At 44.3% G+C, this 24,941-nt stretch overlaps 1 protein-coding gene across 1 annotated transcript in view; it reads left to right on the plus strand.

Annotated features, from left to right (window-relative positions):
- The window catches only part of kiaa1109 (KIAA1109 ortholog), a 523,818-nt gene extending 507,059 nt beyond the window's left edge, over positions 1 to 16,759 (plus strand). Inside the window, exons 82-83 of the mRNA XM_070862493.1 lie at positions 13,956 to 14,115; positions 15,974 to 16,759. Of these exons, the coding sequence (XP_070718594.1) occupies positions 13,956 to 14,115; positions 15,974 to 16,196 (383 nt within the window). The 3' untranslated portion in view covers positions 16,197 to 16,759. The remainder of the gene's footprint in view (positions 1 to 13,955; positions 14,116 to 15,973) is intronic.
- Positions 16,760 to 24,941: the final 8,182 nt, after the last annotated feature.

The following is a 24,941-nucleotide window of genomic DNA, read 5'->3' on the forward strand; positions in this document are numbered from 1 at the left end:
GTGCAGCCTTTGACCACTCTATCCTTCTCCAACGCCTCTCCACTGTCGTCCAGCTGGGTGGGACTGCATTTGCCTGGTTTCATTCTTACCTAGCTAACGGTAGCCAGAGAATCACCTGCGACGGCTTCTCCTCTGGTGTCACCCAAGGATCTCTCCTTGGTTCCCTCCTATTTCTCATCTACATGTTGCCCCTTGGCGACATTATCTGAAAACACAGCGTCAGTTTCCACATGTACGCTGATGACACCCAGCTCTGCTTCAGTACCACTTTTCTCGACCCCTCCGTGGTCTCTAAATTGTCAGACTGCTTGTCCGACATCCAGTTCTGGATGAGCACAAATTTTCTCCAGTTGAATATTGGGAAGACCGAAGTCATTGTTATCAGTCCCCGTCACAAATTCTGCTCCCTAGACACTGACTCCAAACCTCTCCCCAACTTCTGTTTGAGGCTGCACCAGGCTGTTCGCAATCTTGGTGTCACATTTGACCCTGAAATGAGCTTTCGCCCACATATCCACTGCATAACTAAGACCACCTATTTTCACCTCCATAACATCGCCCGTCTCCGCTCTTGCCTCAGCTCATTCGCTGCTGAAACCCTCATCCATGCATTTGTTACCTCTAGACTTGACTATTTCAACGCACTCCTGGCTGGCCTCCCACATTCTACCCTACGTAAACTAGAGGTGACCCAAAACTCGGCTGAGCGTGTCCTAACTCGCACCAAGTCCCGCTCGCCGATCACCCCTGTGCTCGCTGATCTACATTGGCTTCCGGTTAAGCAACACCTCGATTTCAAAATTCCCACCCTTATTTTCAAATCCCTCCATGGCCTCGCTCTTCCCGATCTCTGTAATCTCCTCCAGCCCACAACCCCCCCCCCCCCCCGCACCCACCCCGAGATGTCTGCGCCCCTCTAATCCTGCCCTCTTGAGCATCCCTGATTTTAATCACAACCATTGGTGGCAGTGCCTTCTGTTGCCTAGGCCCCAAGCTCTGGAACTCTCTGCCTAAATCTCTCCGCCTCATTACCTACCTCTCTTTCCTCCTTCAAGAGGCTCCTTAAAACCTACCTCTTTGACTAAGCTTTTGTTCACCTGCGGCTCAGTGCCAAATTGTTTTATCTCATAATACTTCTGTGAAGCGCCTTGGGATGTTTCACTACGTTAGAGGCACTATATAAATACAGGTTGTTGTTGATAGCCACACTTAAAAACACACTTTTTCAGAAACTTTTCAAAAAAATTAAATTTTTATTAAAATTAACAAATTTCAAACTGCAAAAAATTAAAACTAGTTTTCCAGGCTCTTAACATTTGTTTAGCAGTAAAATTGCTGTCAAAACCCCAGTTACACCTTATCCCTTTTGGTGAAACCTTTAGTGGGGAATTTAACAGCATATTTGCTGCAGAAGAGCCAAAGTTTTCGTCAGTTTCAGAGAGTTGGCTGATAACAAAGATTGCTGGCTCTGTGGAGGGGCCACAGGGCAGCCTATTTTGGAGCTGTCAATGACTGACCGCAATTTTGAGATTTCCACCTGCACCAAATTCTAAAGTTGCGGTCAGAGGCGGAGTGACGGCAAATGCTGCCAGTTTGTTGTCATCCCAGCCCCAAGTTCCAGGTCGATATTCCGTCGACTGGAGGACCCAGATAAAGAAAGTACAAGTGAAGTAACCCCCTCATGAGTGTGAATTGGGATTCTAGTTGTTGGATCGGTTTTTGTTTATACCATGTGTACAAACAGAAAATTGTACTTAATAACTTGATACTGCAAAAAATAAAAACAAGATGTGGTAACATTATTGAAAAATTGATTTCCTAAAACAGTTTTTCTTAAAATAGTATTGACTTGTTTAGATTTACTGATAATTTGTGATAATGTGGTTAATTGCAAATGTTTGAAGTGCAGCTTTTCTGCGGCATGTAGGTGATGGAAAGACAACTGCGAAAGTTTAAATGTCACATATTAATGTCGTCCATATACTTACGTTTATATAGCATCTTTAACATAGTAAAATGGGCCAAGGCGCTTATCAAACAAAATTTGACACCAAGCCACATAAGGAGAGATTCGGTCAGATGATCAAAAGTTTGGTCAAAGAGGTGGGTTTAAGAAGCATCTTAAAGAAGAAAAGAGAGGCGGAGAGGTTTAGGGAGGGAATTCCAGAGCTTAGATCTTAGGCAGCTGAAGGCACGGCCACCAATGGTGGAGCGATTTAAATCTGGACTGTTCAAGGGACGAGACTTGGAGGAGCGCAGAGATCTCGGAGAGTTGTCAGGCTGGAGGAGGTTACAGAGATCGGGAGGAGAGAGGCCATGGAGGGATTTGAAAACAAGAATGGGAATTTTAAAATTGTGGCGTTGCTCAACCGGGAGCCAATGTAGGTCAGCAAGCACAGGGTTAATGGGTGAACGGGACTTGGTGTGAGTTAGGATACGGGCAGCAGGGTTTAAGATGGGTTATGGGGGAGTATTTCTTGGGATTATAAAATGTAACCCATGGTATACATTTCTTGTGGCATTGAATCTAATGCTAAAGTCTATTAAACATAAAATAGTGCAGGAAATACATACGTAGAAATTCAGTTGTTGATTTTCAGTGACTTTCTTAAAATTGGTAACCCAGTAAAATAATTGAAGCATGTGCTGCACAATAAAAAATTAACCCATTAAAATGAAATTAATTATATGTAAAAGCTTATAGGGATAGTAGTAACATTTTTACCATAAGGAGATGTGCGTCTCTTTACATATGACCAGAATATGCTCCAATTTGGCCCATTGAATCTCATTTCTTTACTAGCCCAACATCCCCAGTCTAGCATCTAAAAACATTTTGACTCCCTCTTGTGTCTCTACTACCCTTTCTGGTAGATTATTCCAAATGTTTAAAACATTTTCAAGATATCGCTCTCAAATTTACATTTCACGAATATTAATTTATATCCTTTGATCCCACTGGTTCAACTTGATATTCTTACCTTATCAATATTGTTTAATACATATTCTTTCTAAACTAAAGAGTTTCAGCCTCTCTAATCTTTTCTAATCACTCTTTCCCTTATTCCTTGGGATCATTTTTGTTCTTTCCTAGAGCAAATTTGTCTCGTTTGTGAACAATTTTGGCCACCATAATACAGTGCTTCAAGTATGATGTGATTAGGACATTAAAAAAATTCACTATCTATTGTAGTTTATACGCTGTATCCAACATTTTATTTATTTGCTGTCTCGACATCTAGCCTTGGATTTTTAAAAATTCATGCATGGGACATGGGCATCACTGGCAAGGCCAGCATTTATTGCCCATCCTCAGTTGCCCTTGAGAAGGTGGTGGTGAGCCGCCGCCTTAAACTGCTGCAATCCTTGGGGTGAAGGTATTCCCACAGTTCTGTTACGGAGGGAGTTCCAAGATTTTGACTCAGTGACGATGAAGGAATGGCGATATACTTCCAAGTCAGGATGGTGTGACTTGGAGGGGAACTTGCAGCTGATGGTGTTCCCATGTGCTTGCTGCCCTTGTCTTTCTAGATGGTGGAGGTTACGAATTTGGGAGGTGCTGCCGAAGAAGCCTTGGCAATTTGCTGCAGTGCACCTTGTAGGTGGTACATCATCATCGGCAGTCCCTCGGAATCGAAGAAGACTTGCTTCCATTCTTAAAATGAGTCCTTAGGTGGCTGAACAGTCCAATACGAGAGCCACAGTTCCCGTCACAGGTCGGACAGATAGTCATTGAGGGAAAGGGTGGGTGGGATAGGTTTGCCGTTCACTCTTTCCACTGCCTCCGTTTGATTTCTGCATGCTCTCGGTGATGAGACTCGCGGTGCTCAGCGCCCTCCCAGATGCACTCCACTTAGGGCGGTCTTTGGCCAGGGACTCCCAAGTGTCAGTGGGGATGTTGCACTTTTTCAGGAAGGCTTTGAGGGTGTCCCTGTAACATTTCCTCTGCCCACCTTTGGCTCGTTTGCCATGAAGGAGTTCCAAGTAGAGCTGCAGCCATGGTGTGCCGGTGGTGGACAGAGTGAATGTTTAAGGTGGAGGATGGGGTGCCAATCAAGCGGACTGCTTTGTCTTGGATGGTGTCAAGCTTCTTGAGTGTTGTTGGAGCTGCATTCATCCAGCGAAGTGGAGAGTATCCCATCATACTCCTGCCTTGTGCTTTGGAGATGGTGGAAAGGCTTTGGGGAGTCAGCAGGTGAGACACTCACCGCAGAATATCCAGCTTCTGACTTGCTCTTGTTGCCACAGTATGTATGTGGCTGGTCCAGTTAAGTTTCTGGTCAATGGTGACCCCCAGGATGTTGATATTGCGGGATTCGGCGATAATAATACCGTTGAATGTCAATTGGGTGGTGATTAGACTCTTGCTGGTTGGAAATGTTTATTGCCTGGCACTTTTGTGGCGCGAATGTTACTTGCCACTTATCAGCTCAAGCCTGAATGTCATCCAGGTCTTGCTGCATGCGGGCATGGACTGCTTCATTATCTGAGGAGTTGTGAATGGCACTGAACATGGGGCTAGACTTTCCACTTCACCTTGCCCATTTATAGCCCCTATCTCGCCCAAAACGGACCTCTATCGCCCATTTTGAGTAAAAAGTGGAAACTAAGCCCAAAACATCGGCAGAAAAATAAGCAAGCCCCCAAATTTCGGCTCATTTTGCCGAACTGATCGCCGACACAAGGCCCATCCCAACTTTCGGCACGTCACCGGCACTTCGCCGGGCTGCTGGAAGGCCGAAAACATCGCTGAGAAATAGTTGTTTTTCCCGGGCTTTACAGAATGAAGTGGGCACTACGGACGCCATTTTGAAGATTGGAGGAAGGGTGGAAGCAACTGAAAAAAAACTAGCTAGATAGTTGAGAGTTATTTATCGAGTTATTTATAGATAGATCAACTCAGAATATTAACTTATATATAAATTTACTGATAGTAGCTTAGCTGATAGGCATTTTTTTGTGAAAAGTGCATTTATAGTAAGTGAAAATAATTATTGATATTGTTGGGGCCTATTAGACTGACTGGTATACAGTGTTAGACTGGGGTTGGTGTAGAGAGAATAGTAGAGAGAGAGAGTAGTTTAATAAAGTGAAGTAATTGTTGATAATGTGGCCGATGCTTTCTGCGCCATTACTCGTAACTGCTCTCGAGCTTGTTTCTGAAAAGATGAATCGAGGAGGTGGCAGAGTAAGTCGTGGATGGAGACAGAGGAGGCGAGTGTGCAGCCAACGAAGATACAAAGAAACGCAATCTTAGCTAAACTTGTCTGAAAACGCGTGTCTTAGGAGGCTGCGCTTCCGGAAGGAGGTCATCGATGAGATTTGCCAGCTCATCAAGGGGGATCTGCAGCCTTCCAGCACCATCAGCACTGCACTGTTCGTTGAGGTGTAGGTTACTGTAGCCCTAGCCTTCTACATATCAGGATCCTTTCAGGCTTCAGCTGACGACATCTGTTATATCTCTCAGCATGCCACACACTGCTGCATTCGGCAGGTGACTGAAGCCCTTTATGCTCACAGGATGGACTTTATAAGCTTCCCGATGACCAGGGAGGCACAGACCGCGACGGCTTTGTGGTTCTCGAGAGTAGCAGACTTCCCCAAGGTGCAGGGAGCAATAGATTGCACGCACATCAACCTGAAAGCCTCTTTAAAGAATGCAGAGGTGTTTCGTAACAGAAAGGGATTCCACTCCCTGAATGTGCAGCTTGTTGTCGACCACAACCAAATAATCATGACAGTAAATGCTACATTTCCTAGCAGCATCCATGATGCACACATCCTACTTGAGAGTGCTATCCCTGACTTGTTTCTCAGTCAGTTGGTCACAGTTAGATGCTGAGGGATAAGGGATATGGCCTTGCCAGTTGGCTGATGATCCCACTGCATAATCCCGTCACTGAAGCAGAGAAACGTTACAATGAAAGCCATATAGCGACACACAACATCGTCGAAAAGGCAATTGGAGTTTTAAAGCAGCGCTTTAGATGCCCCGACCATTCTGGCGGCAGCCTACAGTACCATCCTGACCAGGTCGCTGACTTTATTGTGGTGTGTTGTATGCTGCATAACCTAGCTATAAGGAGAGGACAACTAATGCCAGACTTGGCTGCAGGTCCACCTCCAGAAGGAGGGGAGATGGAAGAGCCAGCCGGCGAGGAGCAAGAGGAGGGACAGGTGGAAGTGGAGGCTGGTGAGGACCTAGGGGAGGACAATCAGCCTTGCGATGTATCCACGTTTCCACCAGCAGCACCCCCCCCCCCCCCCCCGAAGATCAGTACGCAGTGGCAGTTAGGCGGCAGCTAAGATGCTGCATCAGCAGCTCATTTATGAACGCTTTGCATGAACTTACATTGTGGATAGTTACATTTTCATTTACAGTTACGGTTAAGCAAAAGTTTCATTTGCGTTGAGTTACGTTTTTGCCCTGCCTGCACTGGCCTGGTATTTTAAGTAAACTCACGTTAAAATAAAAGAATGAACAACTAATGCAGAAAACTAAATATGTTATGCTTAACGTAACTAGAAGAGAATGTACAGCAATTGTTTAACTCAATAAAATTTTTTATTTAACAATGATTTTGTAAAGATTTTATAAACACCCTCTTTCCCCCCCCCCTCCCCCCCCACCCCACCCCAAACAACAATGAACGCAAGAACTTAAAAAAAATTTAACATGTAACTTGAAGAAACAACCAACTCCCTCCCTACCTGTGGCCACGTTTCCCTCCAGGTCCTCTACCACCCTGTGTTTTAACACTGCCCTCCCGTTTTGTTCTTCGCAGACCAGGACGAAGCTGGCGTGGAGTGGGCAACGGCAAGACGGAGGTGATGGAGTGGAAGACATAGTCTGAGGCTTGTCTTCCGAGTCAGGAAGAACTGTATCCTCTGTACTCGCTTCAGTGCTAGGGGTTGCACTCTGAGCTGGCACGACACCTTGGGGTGCAGCGCCATGTTCCAGCCAGGAACGCATGCCGAAGGGCATTTGTTGCGGCGGTCTGCTCTCTAATCCCCTCCAAGGTCTAGTTTGCACCGTAGACCAGTTGGAGAAGTTCGTTGAGAACTGGCTCCAGTTCGTGGAGAACTCATGGAACCCCTGGATAAGATCGCAACCAATTGCGACCGTCTCCCTGCACAGGGAAATCAAGCACTCTGTCTGCCCTTCTGCAATAGGCAGTTGCTCACCTCACTGACCCGACCTCTGTTGGGTTGGCGTTTGCAATATATTGCGCCTTGTCGTTGCCGGATCATCACTGCTTGGTCCTGGTGCCTCTTCAATAGCAATGCAGATGGCTGCAGGCTCATATCCCCCCCACACAACAATTGCAGATTCCAGCAGCTCTAGAGTTATATCTTGATCCTCACCCTCCTCCTCCTCCTCCATCCTCCGCCAGAAGGTGAGAAAAGGTATCTTCTTCCTCTATGACTCCCTTGAGTAATGAGGTGGTTCCTCTTCATCCTCCAAGGTGGCTGGTGGTGGTGCAATGGAAGGCTGCAGTGACACTCGCTTCTCTGGTTGACCTTAAAAACACGTATGACATTTTTGAAGAACTTATTAGAACAGGACGGTGATCAATAGACGTTACATATCAATACTTTTCAATACCCCATTAAGTTGTAGCAGCTATATCCCCGGCTTCTTATGCACAAGGACTGCACCCGGGCTGCATGCATGCATGCATGCATGCATGGCCAGACATGACATCATTAGTATATCAACAGTACATCTCCAGGATATTGCATATTACATTATAATTACAGGACATTACATGCGTTACTTATTTAAGTTTTTAAAAATGTTTTTCATACTGTTTCACACATTACAGGGGTTGCTGACGAACCCCTTTCCCAGCTCTCCTCCTCCCCCCCCCACCCCCCCATTACACAGTATACATTACTCACGAGACCCGAGGCTGGGTTTGGTCAGACCACGGATGGTGACCGAACGGCTTTCAATTTCCACTAGTGCGACCGCACGCTCCTCAATTTCACTCAAGGGTTGAAGTTGAGCAGAGCTGCCCCCTGTCGCCCTCTGCTCTGCCCGGTTGATTGATATCTCCTTCTGCAAACAAGAAGAGGGCACGGCATGGCATAAGCAAATGGACTTGCTAATAAACCATTTAAGAATGACAAACTTAAATGCAATACAGGAGATGATTTAAAATTTGCATGCATCACTGAAATTTTTTTGCAATGGAAAATGCAACTTACTGTTAGCATGGCTTAATTAATGAATATATTTAAGAATGACAAACTGAAATTCATTACATGAAATTCAATGTTCTAATCAACATTTGCATGAGTCATTAGAATATCAAATATAACATTTGAAATATAAAAAGCAACTTACTCTCGCTGCTGCCACCAAGCTATTCTACCTTTTCTGGCACTGGTCAAGTGACCTTGCCTCAAGGGATAAAGAGGTCACCACGGCCGCAATCTCCTGCCAAATTTTTCTATATGCACGGGGTGGAGGTTTCCCATGCACACCCCGTGTAAGGTCTACCCACCTTGCATGCACCTCATTGACGAGGGCCTCATTCGCCTCATCACGAAAGGCTTTTGACCTTTTCCTTTCGGCTTCAAACTCCTGCGACATTCTGATTTATTAGATTATAAATATTTTAGATTATAAATATTTTAGATTATTAAAGTGAGATTTATATTGGCTTTTATACCACGAAACCCAGCAACAATAAACAATTCTTCTCCTCCTCCTCCAGCTTTCTCCTCCCTCTCTATCAGCACTCTCTCTCTCTGACCCTCTCTGTGCCTTCTGAGCATGTGTGATGACCCCTGACCTCCCAAAACGTGGTTTAAAAAAATCGGCTGAAAAGAAAACACTCACATGCGCACAAGGCCGTTGCAAGGGAAGCTTTTTTGTTGGACTTCCGTTTTCGGTGGGCGATCGTAACGTCGCCAAAAATTCACCACCCATTCCACATCGCCGGGCTACGGCCGAGTAGAAAATCGCCCCCCCAAAAAATGGGCCTTTTACTAGCGATCAATAAGGCTGAGACGTCCTACATCGCTGGAACAAGGCCCATTTTTTTCTGGCGATGTCCCCCTAGTGGAAAGTCTAGCCCATTGTGCGGTCATCTGCGAACATCCCCACTTCTGATCTTATGATGGAGGGAAGGACATTGATGAATCAGCTGAAGATAGCTGGGCCGAGGATACTGCCCTGAGGAACTCCTGCAGTGATGTCCTGGGGCTGTGATGATTGACCTCCAACAATGACAACCATCTTCCTTTGTGCTAGGTATGGTTCCATCCATTGGAGAGTTTTCCCCCTGATTCCCATTGACTTCGGTTTTACTAAGGCTCCTTGATATCACACTCGGTCAAAGGCAGTCACCCTCGCCTCACCTTTGGATTTCAGCTCTTTTGTCCATGGTTAGACCAAGGCTGTAATGAGTTCTGGAGCTGAGTGGTCCTGGCAGAACCCAAACTGATTTTTTGTGAGCAGGTTATTGGTGAGTAAGTGTAATTTGATAGCACTGTCAACGACACCTTCCATGATTGAGAGTAGACTGATTGGGCGGTAATTGTCCTGCTTTTTGTGAACAGGAAATACCTGGGCAGTTTTCCACATTGTCAGATAGATCCCAGTGTTGTACCTGTTCTGAATCAGTTTGGCTAGAGGCACAGCTAGTTCTGGAGTACTAATCGTCAGCACGACAGCGCGGGAAGTTGTCGCGCCCATAGCCTTTGCTGTATCCAGTGCGCTGAGCGGTTTCTTGATATTACATGTAATGAATCGAATTGGCTGAGCACTGGCTTCTGTGATGGTGAGGACCTCGGGGGAGGCCGATATGAATCATCCACTTGGCACTTCTGGCTGAAGGTGTTTGCCAATGCTTCAGCCTTGTCTTTTGCACTCACGTGCTGGGCTCCGCCATCATTGAGGATGGGGATGTTCATGGAGCCTCCTCCTACCGTGAGTTGTTTAATTGTCCACCGCCATTTATGACTGGATGTGGCAGGATCTGATCCATTGATTGTGAGGTCGCTTAGCTCTGTCTATAGCATACTGCTTCTGTTATTTAGCATACACGTAGTCCTGTGCTACAGCTTCCTCAGGTTGGCACCTCATTTTTAGGTACGCCTGGTGCTGCTCTTGTGCTCTCCTCATTGAACCAGAGTTGGTCCCCTGGCTTGATGCTAATGGTAGAGTGAGGGATATGCCAGTCCATGAGGTTACAGATTGTGGTGTATACAATTCTGCTACTGCTGATGGCCCTCCCTTTTTTGAGCTGCTAGATCTATTCTGAAACTATCCCATTTAACAGTGGTAGTGCCACACAACTTGATGGAGGGAGTCCTCAGTGTGAAGATGGGACTTCCTCTCCATAAGGACTGTGCATCTGCGACAGGTAGATTGGTGAGGACGAGGTCAAGTAAGTTTTTCCCCTCGTGTTGCTTCTCTCACCACCTGTCGCAGGCCCAGACTGACAGCTATGTCCTTCAGGATTCGGCCAGTAGTGGTGCTACCCAGCCAATCTTGGTGATGGACATTGAAGTACCCCACCCAGAGTACATTCTGTGTCCTTGCTTTTCTCAGTGCTTATTCTAAGTGGCGTTCAACATGGAGGAGTACTGATTCATCAGCTGAGGGAGGGTGGTAGGTGATGATCAGCAGGTTTCCTTGCCCATGCTTGACCTGAAACCATGAGACTTGATGGAGTCTGAAGTCAATGTTGAGGTCTCCCGACTGTATACCACTGTGCTGCCACCTCTGGTGGGTCTGTACAGGGACGGTGATTGGCTGAAAGGTATGATTCTGTGAGTATGACTATGTCAGGCTGTTGCTTGACTAGTCTGTGAGACAGCTCTTCCAATTTTGGCACAAGTGCCCAGGTGTTCATATAGAGGACTTTGCAGGATCGGCTGAGTGTGCTGTTGTCAGGTCCATAGCCGGTGTCGGGTGGTCTATCTGGTTTTATTTTTATTAGTGTTTTTCATAGTGATTGTACAATTGAGTGGCTTGCTAGGGAATTTCAGAGGGCAGTTAAAAGTCAACCACATTGCTGTGGGTCTGGAGTCACATATAAGCCAGACCAGGTAAGGACAGCAGATTTTCCTCCCTTAAGGACATTAGTGAACCAGATGGGTTTTTATGTCAATCTGATAGTTTCATGGTCACCATTACTGATAATAGCTTTTTATTTCAGATTTATTTAATTAACTGAATTTAAATTCCCAAGCTGGTAGAATTTGAATTCACGTCTCTGGATCATTATTCCAGGTCTCTAGATTACTAGTTCAGCAACATAATCACCGTGCTACCGTACCCAATCTAGTCTTGGATGAGCCACAATTTCCTCCAGTTATACATTGGGAAGAGCAAAGCCATTGTCGTCAATTCCTGCCACACACTTCACGCCCGTGCTGCTAATTCCATCATAAAGATCGCCTACCTCCATAATATTGCCCACCTCCAGAACATTGCATACTTCCGTCACTCATCTGCCTTTGTCACCTCCAGACTCTACTATTCCCAGCCTTCTATCTGCTGCGCTCTTTAAACTCATTTAAAAACACTGCTGCCCATATCCTATCTCTCACCAAGTCCTGTTCACTCATTAGTTCTATCCTTCCTGACATACATTGGCTCCTGGTCCCCCCATACCTCCAATTTAAAATTTTCATCCTCGTGTTAATTTTTTTCATAGCCTTGCCCCTCTTTACCTCTCACCTCCTATATCCCAACAATCCTGTCATCCAAGAACTCTCCGGTCCTCTGCTTCTTGCTTCTTATGCATCAGCATTCCCTTTGCCTATACATCTCCCACTCTTTCTTTAAGACCTTCCTTTAAGCTTCTTTGGCCAAGCTATTGGTCACCGCTCCTAATAATGCCTTTGTTGGTTGAGTATCAATTTTGCCTGATTGCACATGTGTGAAAACCTTGGGATGTTTTTCTAATTTAAAGGCATTTGGCAGTTGATTTAATTGCTTCTATACATTGATGTAACAATGAAAGTGATAAACCTACTGTTACCCCAGGTTCTATTCTGCCTTCCTCTGCTATTTCTGTTTCCTTCATTGTGTGCCTCAGATGCTAATTTCTTGCCCAATAGAAATTGTTAAACTTCAATATGTATGCTCATTTCTTAACCAATCTAAATCCTTCTCCAAATCATTATTTACATTCTCTATTCTTTACTGGTCTCCTTATCTTTGTGTCAGCTGCAAATTTAGCAAACTTGCATTTGATTTCTCCATCCAATTTACAATTCTAAAGCACCTCATCCTGGGGCCAAAATTGCCCCTTTTTTAAGAGCCGTTGGCATGGTATCGGACGGAAAGGAGTTACCGCTCAGTCGGGGCGGAGTGGCCGACAATCAGGACATTGCCCTCGTCAATTTTTCCGGCGGAGAAGGTGACTGCCCCGTCCGTGTTCCCACCCCGTTGGCCACGCGCCGATCCCTCACTGCCCAGCGGCAACCTCTTTCCGCCCCGCGAGGGAAATTGCCCCACCGGTCGGTGCCCTCGACAGCTTTTTCCGGTGGGAAACTGCATGTGGCTGGGCGGCACGTCCCATTTTATTTTAATTGTCGGTCGACGGCAGCCATGGGTTTGGCCCCCATGTCTCAAAACTATCTGGGGCCGAAATTGCCCTCCGCCCCAAACGGGGCGCACTTTAATTGATTTAATTGTGGACCTAATCAATGGGGCGATGATTAGTGCGATTTTGCCCTCTTTTTCAATTTGAGTGTGTCGAGCAGCGGCGGGGCAGAAGTGGGTTGGGAGTGGGGCGGAAGGTGTCATGAGCGCCGTGCTGAGCATGTTAGCGCGCCACTTATGATGTCAGCGCGATGCGTCACAACGACCCTCCCCTTCAGTTAAAGGGGCGGGCCGCTGCGAGCTCTGCAGCCACTTTAGTGGTGCCCAGTGGGCCACCAGGGAGGACTTCAGCCGGGCCAGCGGTCCGACAACCAAGAGGGGGTGCTGGGCTGTCTGTTGACGGCCCGGCCGATCTCGTGGCCACCATTGTCGGGCTGACTTCAGGCAGAAAGGGGTCGCCGCCGGGCGGTGAGGGCGGGAACACGGGCAGGGCGGTCACCTTCTCCACCGGAAAAATTGACGAGGGCGATGTCTCGATTATCGGCCACTCTGCCCCAACTGAGTGGTAACTCCTTTTTGCCCCGGCGGTAACATTTCTTCAAAAAATAGGCAATTTCAGCCCCTTTATATTTCATGTAAAAGGAATTACTTTTAATTGCGGTGATTGTTATGGAGAAAAATCCAACCAACAATGAAGTGAATTACCTGTTTTTGGTACTGTTTGAGGAAGTGATATTGACCAAGACACAGGGAGAACTTCCTGTTCTTTGAATAGTGTTATGGTATCTGTAACATTCACTTGAACCACTGGAACAGACAGATGGCTTATCATGTCATCCAAAGGACAGAGCCTCCAACAATATAGCACCCTCTCACTAATACTCTGGAGTGCCAGCGTTGATTATATGCTGAAGTCCTGGAGTGGAGCTTGAACCCAAAAACCTTCTGACTTGGAGGTGAGCATGGTACTAATTTAGCCAAACTGACATTTAAATCATTTATATAAAACAAAACAAGTGGTCCAAGCATTGAGCCCAACAGTATGCCTCTTAACATCTCTCCCCACCCCATTCTGATGCACCATATTTTATGAATACTCTTTTTTTATTTCCAATATATTTTATATAATTCCTTATCCACTGTCATGTTTTATCCTGGGTCCCCATGGTTCTTAACTTTAACAGTAGTCTTGTGGTTCTTGAGGTACATCATAGGGAGTTTCACGGTCTCTTGCTTGTAATGTCCTAAAAGTCATTTAAGAGAATTTGCAAAGACTGCCTTCACCGAGATACCCAGTTGCCATCATTTCTATGTATGTATAGCTATTAAGGTTTGCTGTTTAATTACAGAAGAAAAGATTGATTTATTTTTTATTGTCTGTTCCTAGCTATTTTCCCTCCTCGAATTGTTGTCTCTCGCCCAGGCCAAAAAAGTCCTATTATTGCTCATGATGACAGCTCCACCGATAAAACTGAGGAGGTGATCTATACAACAGTGGACTGGAGAGAGTTTGTTTGTAATACCTGGCACCTGGAACCCACATTAAGGTTAGCATCCAGACAAATGGCTGCCTGTTATAATCTGTATTTTACAATCATATCTCCTAAAAACCTATGCCCAATGACTTTAAAATTATGAAATATTCCAGTGTAAACTTCTTGGCATAAGGTTACTGTTCTTACTAATAAACCTTCAGTCTTTCAGTATAACATTGGCCCTGAAATTCCGATCTCCCCGGGTACGTATGGAGTTTGGAAAGCCATCGGAAATGCCGGTTTCCAGCGCGCAATGCGCATGCGCTGGAAACCGGCATTTCCGACCTGTCAAGTTTCTGGCTTAACAGATCGCGCGCATCTCGGGAGCGGGGACACTTGAGTGGAAATTTCCGTTATTTATGCTTACAAATGTCCTCAAAAATCTTGGGCCTGAAAAAAAAATTTTTAATTGGGAAGTTATTTTTTTTTTAAACATTAATAACTTTAATTTAAATTAATGTAGTGTAATTATTTTCTATTTTTTATTAGTGTTTTGGATGTTTGGGGCTGTGTAGTGGGTGTTTCGGGCGCTATCACAATCATAGTAATAGGAGTTTAGGACCCTGCGGAACTCGTATTACTATGATACTTTACCTGATTGGCTGCCCAGAGCCATGTGACTCCAGCTTGAGGCCTGCGCATGCGTCAATGTGCACACGCTGCGAATTGCAGCCGAAGGAGGCCTCAGCCTCAAAGTCCAACGTGGGCACCAGCTTAAGATAGGTGCGTATTTTTTCTCTAAAATGCCCACGGGAAGGCGAAAATGGAATTTCAGGGTTATTATCTGCTCTGTGTTCTGTGCCTGTTAACCAAACTTCAGAATTCCTTCCATAAACCTCCCTGATAAATCAATCATGAAATGTACTGATAATCTGAAACTAGAGCTGTGCAGACAAGAGGGTTTTATCCCTGGTCTATCCTGAGTTGGTTAATCTCAACTGGGGTGGCACTAAGTGCTACAATTGGTCTCCACGTTCCTGAGCTACAAAGAGGAGAGGGGAAATCAGCCAGGGTTCTAGCTGCTAATTTTCTGTGACTTCTCTAGCACCAGTTACTCTGCTCTCGAGCCCATGGCTTAAGTAGCTTGCTGATGTTCTCTCTCTGCTCCTTATGTGAAGAATGGACACATGTCAAGGTAACAAAAGTGTTGCCAGCACTCGTATAACTGTCCCAAGCACGAGTCAGCATCTTCAGGATAAAAATGAAGAAAATTATGGAGGTGATAGTTTTCTCTTTATCAAATGCATAACTTTCAAAAAATAGTATAATCGTGGCTATCTCAAAAGAATGATCTCTCAACTTAATAATGTTGAATTTTCTCTAAACGAGCAAGTGATTGGCTTTCCTCATTATCTGTGTTCGTTTACAACCTTGTTATCGATTACTGTTAATAAAATCTATTTTGCAAATGATGGGGTTAAGGAATTATTACAACTTGAGTGTAGGTGTCAATAAATTAGAATTCAATATTTCTAATATAATCTCCGCAAGTTATGAATAAGTTATTTCTATTGATGCATTCAAGTTGATTTATGTAACCCCCTAAGTATTGCTAAAAACCTATGCTATGGGAAATGACCAAGCCTTTTAATGCTGGAATAAGATATTATGCAAGCAGTAAAACACTGGTTATTTTATGGTTCTTCCAACACAAGAACTTTAATGCTTTTTACCAGCACACACATTTTAGAAGTTCATCCTTTTATTTGGTTCACAGTAACACCTAAATACTTTCCTTGGTATTGGAGGTACTTCACTACCTTTAACTACAGGTCGTAACTCGCATTAACAAATATTGTGATCTTCAGCTGCTATGGAAATGTTTGGTGATGATATAAAATGACATATTTTGATTGAATTTTTTTTACAGATTAATTTCCTGGACTGGAAGGAAGATTGACCCAGTGGGTGTGGACTATATTCTTCAAAAGCTGGGCTTCCATCATGCCAGAATCACTATTCCAAAATGGGTGCAGCGTGGTGTCATGGATCCACTAGATAAAGTTCTCTCAGTTTTGATTAAAAAACTTGGAGTAGCACTACAGGATGAAAAAGAAAAGAAAGGAAAAGACAAGGAAGAACATCAAAAATAACAGTTTATTACATGAGTACAAGCACTGTTATTTTTGCTATTGCTGTAAATTTCGTTTACGGGTTTTATAGTGTTCTGTATATTATTTTGAGTAGCGCTTCATTAGAATTCACAGTTTTATGGAACTTTATTATTAGCAAAAATCAACTGGAAAATGCTTCATAATGGTAACTTAAAGACTGACACTACTGTTTTGTTATGAATGTATGAGTGTAACTGTTTACTATGGTGCATGGTGCCATTCTAAACTGGTTAAAAGTATTGCACAATTTGATGTTTGTAAATATAGAAAAAAGAATAGTGAAGAGTGTCAAAGTGCTGCATAGCATTCCCATTTTTATTGTGATTATGTGCAATGCATTTAATGTCTTTGTATTATAATTACCAAAATGAATATTAACTGTGAATCGTCTTACATTTCATTGTTCATAATTAAATTCCAACTGTTATGGATTTGTTGTTGATACTCTTTATGCTATGTGCATTGCATTACTTGGAAAGCAAATGTGCTTTGATATGTTTAAAACTATCAATCATTTTAGTGCAAATGCAGAACTAAATAGTCATGAGTTCATCTGTGAATTTGTTAAATAAAAATATTGTTGAATTTAAAAAAAAGAGCAATGTTAATTTAACCCCTCCCCGCCCCCCAAAATCTGCTGCTCAGTAAAATTGAAGTGTGTGTGTAGAATTTCTTGAGGGGATAGTTAACAGCTTTGGAAGGTTTCAAATTTATTGACAGATTTAACCATAACCTACCTCGGATAGCTTATAATTCTGGTATTTTCTTGAGCACAGGTAGGTTAAAACTGTTTTAATTAATGAATTTTGAGTAGGAGTAAATTGGCTGCAAGCTCCATGCTTTTGGAATTGTACCAGTTATGCAATTGTGTGACAAGCCCTGCAATTCATTTCCACCTCTCCCATCCTTGAGGAACAGGAGGTGAGCAAAGTCTTTTTTGGGATCAATATACTGTAGTTCCAAGATGCAATGCCTGATGATTAACAGCCAAATCAGCCTTCTGTGTTGTGAGCCACGTCTCACTGGTAGCAATCTCGCCTCAGAGTCAGAAAATGTGGGTCAAGCCTCACTCCAGACACTTGAAGACATAATTTAGGATGCCACTTTGATGCAGTGCTGATGGTGTGCTGCACTGGTGGAGGTGTCAGTTTTTCCGATGACACGTTAAACTGAGGCCCCATCTGTCCATTCAGGTGAATGGAAAATATCCCAGGCACTATTTTGAAGAAGAGCAGGGAAGTTCTCCCGATCTATTGGCCAACATTTATCCCTCAGCCAACACCTAAAACATGACCTGGACAATTATTTAATTACTCTGTGGGACCTACCTGTGTGCATATTTGCTGCCACGTTTCCTACATTACAACTCTGACTACAGTTCAAAAGTACTTCATTGGCTGTGAAGTGCTTTGGGACATCCTGAGCTTGCTCGCTTGCTTTATTTCACAAGCTCTAATAACAACAATTTACTTTTATATAACACTTTTAACACACAAAAACATCCCAAGGTGCTTCATAAAGGCATAATTAAACAAAAATAGATGTTGAGCCAAAGGAACGCGTTGGAAGGGTTTCGCGAGGGAATTTCAGAATGTGGATTCCTGGAGTAGTAAACCAATGCCTGAACCAAGCTGTATTCCAGGGCACTATTGCTAATTGAACAGCCAGTGTGGCTCACTATGCAACCTGTCAGGACTGCTGTTGGAATGTTAAAAACCATTGGAGAGAATGCTCATTAGATTGAGAATAAATGGCCCTCAGGTAAGGATGAGTGCCAAAGGTATTTCCAAAATTAAGATAAGCCAAGGTTTGGCCTGAGAGTTTGATGAAATGTATCTGCTTTGAAGTCATCCTTCTATTGGGCACTGAAGTAATTGAATAAGATGTCAAGTTTAAGATCATCCATTTCACACTAAACTTACAAAAAGGAAAGACAAGAAATAAACAGTTGGTCCACTGAACATAAACCTATGCTAACTTCTGTATACCATGGCCCCAAATTCCCCCCATCAATCCACCAGCCACACAATTTCTTGGGAGAGCGGAGCGGGATAATGAGCGCAGCTGCAGAACAGACCCACGACCAGAGGCAGCAAGAGCAACTCAACACAGGCAGAATTTGAAAGAGTGATATCAGTGTAAAAATACCTAAAGTGACATCAGCATAATAGAAGGAGCTGATTGGTGAACAGCTGATTGAGTGTTTTTTTTTAAGTCTTCGGTTTATTTTTGTTCAATAATCTATTAAATAGAGGCATGGCAAGGCACCTCAGTCCAGTGAAATACACATCTTGTGCCATGTGGGAACTCCAGGACACTTCCACATGTACAGGAAGTGTTGTCAGCTGGGGAAGTTCAAGTTACGGGTTTCAGAGCTTTAGCAGCAGCTGGCGTCACTGCAATACCTCCGTGAGGCTGAGAGCTATGTGGAGAGCATGTTTCAGGATGTCTGCAAGCAGAGAAGGGAATGGGTGACTGCCAGACAGACGAGGAGGACCAGGCAGGTAGTGCAGGAGTGCCCTGACTGCATCTCTCTAACTGGCTGAATGCTGGTGAGGGCGATGTATCCTCTGGGGAGTACAGCTAGAGCCAAGTCCACGTCACCACAGGTGGCTCAGCTGTACAATAAGGGAGGAGGAAGATAGGGAAAGCACTAGTGATGGAGGATTCAATAGTTAGGGGAACAGACAGGCATTTCTGCCACCACAGATGTGATTCCAAGATGATATATTGATGACTGATATTCTCACGGGGGGTTTGCTGTTGCTGTTGGAGAGGATTTAAACTAATTTGGCTGGGGGATGGGCACCAGGATGTAGCATTAGAAAGGAGAAACAAGGTGCACAAAGGATTGGGAGTGACGGATAGCAAAGTAAAAAATAGTATGGTATTAGATGGGGTCAGACTAAGAGAGAATACAAGGAGGTCGAAGATAGGTTTACAGTGCGTGTGCGCAAACGCACGAAGCGTGATAAATAAGATTGGTGAGCTGCAGCTGCAAATAGCCACATGTAAATACGATGTTGTGGCAATAACTGAGACCTGGCTCAAAAAAGGGCAGGATTGGGTACTAAATATTCTTGGATAGAAGAACGGATCTAGCCTGGGTAAATTGGAATCAAAGATTGGCAGGCAAATCTTTAATTGAACAATAGGCTGCCTTTAAAAAGGAGATGGTTCGAGTACAGTCGAGGTACATTCCCACGAGGGGGAAAGGTAGGGAAACCAAAGCAAGAGCTCCCCGGATGGCGAAAGAGATAGTAAGATAAAGCAGAAAAAGTGGGTGTATGTCAGGTCGAGAATACAAGTGAAAACTAGGCTGAATGTAGAAAGTTTAGAGGGGAAGTGAAAAAGAAAATAAGAGGTGCAAAGACAGAGTGAGAGAATAGACTAGCAGCTAACATAAAAGGGAATCCAAAAGTCTTCTATAGGCATATAAATATAAACTGGTAGTAGGAGGAGTGGTGGGACCAAAAAGGAGATCTATGCATGGAGGCAGAGGGCATGGTTGAGGTACTAAATGAGTACTTTGCATCTGTCTTCACCAATGAAGAAGCTGCTGCCAAAGTCATAGTGAAAGAAGACATAGTTGAGATACTGGATGGGCTAAAAATTGATAGAGGTACAAGAAAGACTGGCTGTACTTAAAGTAGATAAGTCACCAAAACCGGAGGGGATGCATCTTAGGGTGCTGAGGGAAATAAAGTTGGAAATCTTCCAATCTTTCTTAGATATGTGGTTGGTGCCAGAGGACTGGAAAATTTCAAATGTAACACCAATGTTCAAAAAAGGGTCTAAGGATAAACCCAGAAATTACAGGCCAGTCAGTTTAACCTGGGCGGTGGGAAGCATTGAGATGATAAACCAAATCAAAATTAACAGTCACTTGGACACGTGTGGATTAATTAAGGAAATCTAGCATGGATTTGTTAATAGCAAATTGTGTTTGACTAACTTGATTGAGTTTTTTAATGAGGTAACAGAGAAGTTTGATGAGAGCAAAGCAGTTGATGTGGCATACGTGGATTTCCAAAAGGTGTTTGATAAAGTGCTACATAATAGGCTTGCCAGCAAAGTTGAAGCCCATGGAATAAAAGAGACACTGGCAGCATGGATACGAAATTGGCCGAGTGAGAGGAAACCGAGAGTAGTGGTGAACGATTGTTTTTCGGACTGAAGGAAGGTACACAGTGGTGTTCCCCAGGGGTCGGTACTAGGACCACTGCTTTTCTTGATATATATTAATGACTTGGAATTGGGTGCATAATTTCAACATTTCCAGATGACACAAAAACGTGGAAGTATAGTGAAGTGAGGAGGATAGTGACAGACTTCAAGAGGACATAGACAGGCTGGTGGAATGGGCGGACATGTGGCAGATGAAGTTTAACACAGAAAAGTGCAAAGTGATACATTTTGGTAACAAGAACGAGGCGAGGCAATATAAACTAAAGGGTTGTAAGGTTACTAATTTTAGTAATCTAGTCACTAGAGAGGGTGCAGAGGAGATTTACGAGGATGCTGCCTGGAATGGAGAATCTTAGTTATGAGGACAGATTGGATAGGCTGGGTTTGTTCTCATTGGAACAGAGGAGGTTGAGAGGAGACCTCATCGAGATGTACAAAATATTGAGGGGCCTGGACATAGTGGAAAGCAAGGGTCTATTTCCATTGGTGGAGGGGGCTATTACGAGGGGGCATAGTTTTAAGGTGGTTTAGAGGAGATTTGAGGGGGGGCTTCTTTACGCAGAGGGTTGTGGGGATCTGGAACTCGCTGCCTGGAAGAGTGCTGGATGCAGAAACCCTCACCACTTTTAAGAGATGGTTGGATGGGCACTTAAAGTGCCATAACCTGCAGGATTACGGACCTAGAGCTGATAATTAGGATTAGACTAGATGACCTTTTGTTGGTTGGTGCAGATATAATGGTAAGTATTGCAGGGAATAGAATACGGCCAGGGTGATCTCCTGGACTAGTTTCGATCACCTGGATGGGTCAGAGAGGAATTTTCCCAGATTTGTTCTCCTTAAATTGGCCTGGGTTTTTAATCTGGTTTTTGCCTCTCCCAGGCGATCACATGGCTCCGGTTGGGGTGGAGTGTAGATGTTTCTAGTATAAGGGGTGTTGCAGTGGTGTGGGGCTGACTGGTTGGGCTGGGTGCTCTTTGCCTTTCCGTTATTGTCCATGGGTTTGTATGTAATCTTTAGGGCTGCTGATGAAGGGCCATGCAGCTCTTTGTCGGCCGGCGCGGACACGATGGGCTGAAATGGCCGCCTCCTGAGTTGTAAATTACTATGTTTAAAGTCAAATTTCTCTCAGCAGTCTAGTCCTGTAGTTTTTAAGTCAGTTTTTTGTTGTGTAATAAAATGAACACTGGATTAAGCCTAAAATTTTGCGCCACGTGTTGTCCTTTCCCACTATAAGTTCCGAGGTCTAAGAATCGGAGTACAGTGACAAAACAAACACCCTACAGAATTGGCGACCACGAAGGGATCTCGGCATTGGGAAAAGGATCACGGACACAAAACCAGGACAAGAATTCCGAGGGAGGCTTGGTTAAGTCTAATGTCAGCTAAGGTAGTCGAAAAGTTATCTTCTCAGGGGCAGCTAGGGCAGCCAGCAGAGGAAGGAAACAGTCTTGGATAGGCTGGAGTAAACCCGGGTTGACTAGGGTATCCATGGAGAAAAGAAGACGCAGGTAGTCTGTGCAGGGGTCTCAGGGAGACCATAGTAACCTCACAGACAGCCAGGGCAGCCAGAGGAAGAAACAGTCTCTGATAGGATGGAGTAATCCCGGTTGACTGGGGTAGTCCCGGAGAGAAGCCGCGGGTAGTCTACGAACAGGGGTCTCAGGGTGATAGCAAGGGTGATCTCAAAGGTGACTAGGGGACCAGGAGAGAAACAGTCTCTGACAGGCCGGAATAGTTTCGGGTCAGATAAGGTGGCCAAAGAGAGATGCCTGAGTAACAGGAACCGCAGGTCACTGTGAGGTGGTCTCAGGGGCGATCAAGGTAGTCAGGGAGAATTTCTCAGCAAGAGGCATTGGAAGTGGACTCACCACAGCAAAACACGGTAGAGCCCACGGCTAAGAGCAGTTATAGAAAGTCCATGGAGGCTAAGGTAGCTGCATATATATGCAACAAATTGGACATTTCAAAGCCATGGGCACGGGAAATGCTGCACTCTGGGGATACGCAGGAAAAAGCAGCAGACTGGACAGTCAGGAGCAACCACAATGGGTCAAAAGAGAAGGCGGTTTGGCTCAGGCACAACTGTTAAGAGAAAGGGTAGAAAAGCTGGAGGAGGAGAGTAAAGGTTAAAAGCCGAGGTAGCCAGTTCCGTGAAAGAAAGAAAGGACCAGGGTAGGAAGGAAGAAATGTCGCGGAATCACTTAGAGTATTTGCTGTGTCAGGTTACTGAGGCTAAGTCCAACGAGCAAGTCCTCCGAGAAGAAAATTCCCAACTAGCAGAGAGAGCTGACAAGGCTGAGGGTCAGTTAAAAGATATCAGTAAGTTGACCCTAGTATTATCCGGAGCCAGGGGTATGGCTTGTCTTATGACACTGGGGAAAGTTGGGGTAGATTGGGATGAGGAGAGAAAGGAGCCCAATGATGGAACCCAGAATATTGAGGGTCGGCTGGCTCCTGAAGCACCAGGACCACCGGGACCGATCAATAACTGTGCTGAGGACGAATTGGCAGCATTGAGCCGGGATATAGGCCCCATTAACTCCACGGATAGTCTGCTGGATGTTAATAGATGCTGGATGGATTTTTGGAGGGGTAACCTGGAGTTGGAGGATGTGAACTTGAAGCAGATCCTCAATAGCTGGAAAAGCAGTTTTAGAAATCTGAAAGCTGACAGCAAGAGTTTTCAGGAGGAGGTGAAGCAAGATGAGCAGAAGGACCCTGTGGGATCCAAATGGAAGAACAAAGCATGGCATGAAAGCATTGTGTTTACCTTAGTAAACTGTTTGTTTAAGAGAAGAAAAAAATAGAAAAAGCATTTCTATGAATCTAAGAAAATAAAACATAGAATTTGCTACTATGGATGTTTGAAAAGTTATGAAATGTATTGTGTGTGATGTTTCGGTGTGAATGGTAAAGTTAAAAGCATGTGGATTTTAAATTGTCTTTAAGTGTGTGTGTCTGTATTGCTTTTTTCAACTGGCGCTGGTTAGTTTGAAATTGGTTTGAATTAATTTGGAGTTATTGGGATTAATTAACCTGTTAAAAACCAGATTTTTATTCTGGCCATAGTGGAATTCTGGTTGGTTTAAATTGTGTGGAAAAACCTCTAGTTACGGACATGAGGCAATCAGATATATTTGGTATTTTAAAAATAAAAATGTTCCAACCAATTCAAGAATGTCTGACCAGTGGAGAAAAGGGTGTGTACTGCTATTATGCATGAAAGAGAGAACCATTATAATGTGTAAGTTATTGGTCTGCGGGGTACCATGCATTAGCATGTATGTTTGTCGAACTTTTAAAATGCGAAAAATGGTAACACTCTGCAAGACTTCAGAAAGTAACACCTTGTGAAGAGGTGAATTTTAAGTTTGGAATTTGAGTGGATGTTTAATCTTCAGTAAAAAACACAGACCATGAACTAAAAATTGATTGATACAAGCTTTGGAATTAAACTGGACCATTAAAGACATCCTGTGGTTAGGAACCAAAATTGACTTCATGCATAACTTCAACGTTACGTGAAGCCCTGAACTTGATGGAGACATCATGTCTGTAACAACAAAGGACCCCCCCCCGCTACAAGGTGCAAGTTTTTGGGGGCTAACAACATTCAGCATATGGAAATATCTTTTGCATTGTCTACTCCGCATGCAAATTAGGAGCCATTCAACCTCATCATCAAACAGTTAAACAGATCAATAATCGAATTTCATCACAGTGGGAAACTTATTCAAAACCTGGATATAAATATACAAACACAGGATGAAGGAACAGCACAACAGAGAACACAGCAAAGCAGAAGCAGGAGGAAGAACACAAAAAGAAACAGCAAGCAGGCACAGAAGGAAAGGAATAGAAGCTGCAGTTAATGTCCAGAAGAACCTTGGGCTCGACTTTCCACTTTCAGGCTAAGGCCGAAAAAAATGGGCCTTGTTCCAGTGATGCGGGACTTATCGCCCATGCTGATCGCCGGCTCAAGGCCCATTTTTTTGGGGGCGATTTTCCACTCGGCCTTAGCCCGGCGATGTCATTTCTCGCCGATCTCCTGATCGTCCAAAGAAAACGGAAGTGAATGAAAAAAAAAGCTTCCCTAGCAACGCATTACTGCACATGTGCAGGTTGATTTTTTTTTCAGGTTGATGCTTCTTCCTGCGTTTTGAGAGGTCAAGCGTCTTCACACATGCTCAGAAGCTCTGGGTAGGTCTGGGAGAGAGAGAGAGAGAGAGAGGAGAAAGGAAGCAGGTCAGAAAGTCTTATCCAAATTATAGATAACTTTAAAGAATGGAGGGAGGTGCAGGAAAGAGAAGGGCCAAACCCTTCAGCGAAGAGGCAAATGAGGCCCTCGTAAATGCTGTCAGCTTCAGGTGGGAGGATCTGACATGGGGTGGGCAGGGGAAACCTCCACCCCGTGCATATCGCAGGAATTGGTCCGAAATAGCCGACGTAGTCACATCGGCCTCCAATGAAACGCACACACCGGACCAGTGCCGCAAACGGTGGAACAGCCTACTGGCAGCTGCGAGAATAAGT

This window comes from Pristiophorus japonicus, chromosome 2, assembly GCF_044704955.1.
Source record: "Pristiophorus japonicus isolate sPriJap1 chromosome 2, sPriJap1.hap1, whole genome shotgun sequence".
Classification (NCBI taxonomy): Eukaryota; Metazoa; Chordata; class Chondrichthyes; family Pristiophoridae; genus Pristiophorus; species Pristiophorus japonicus.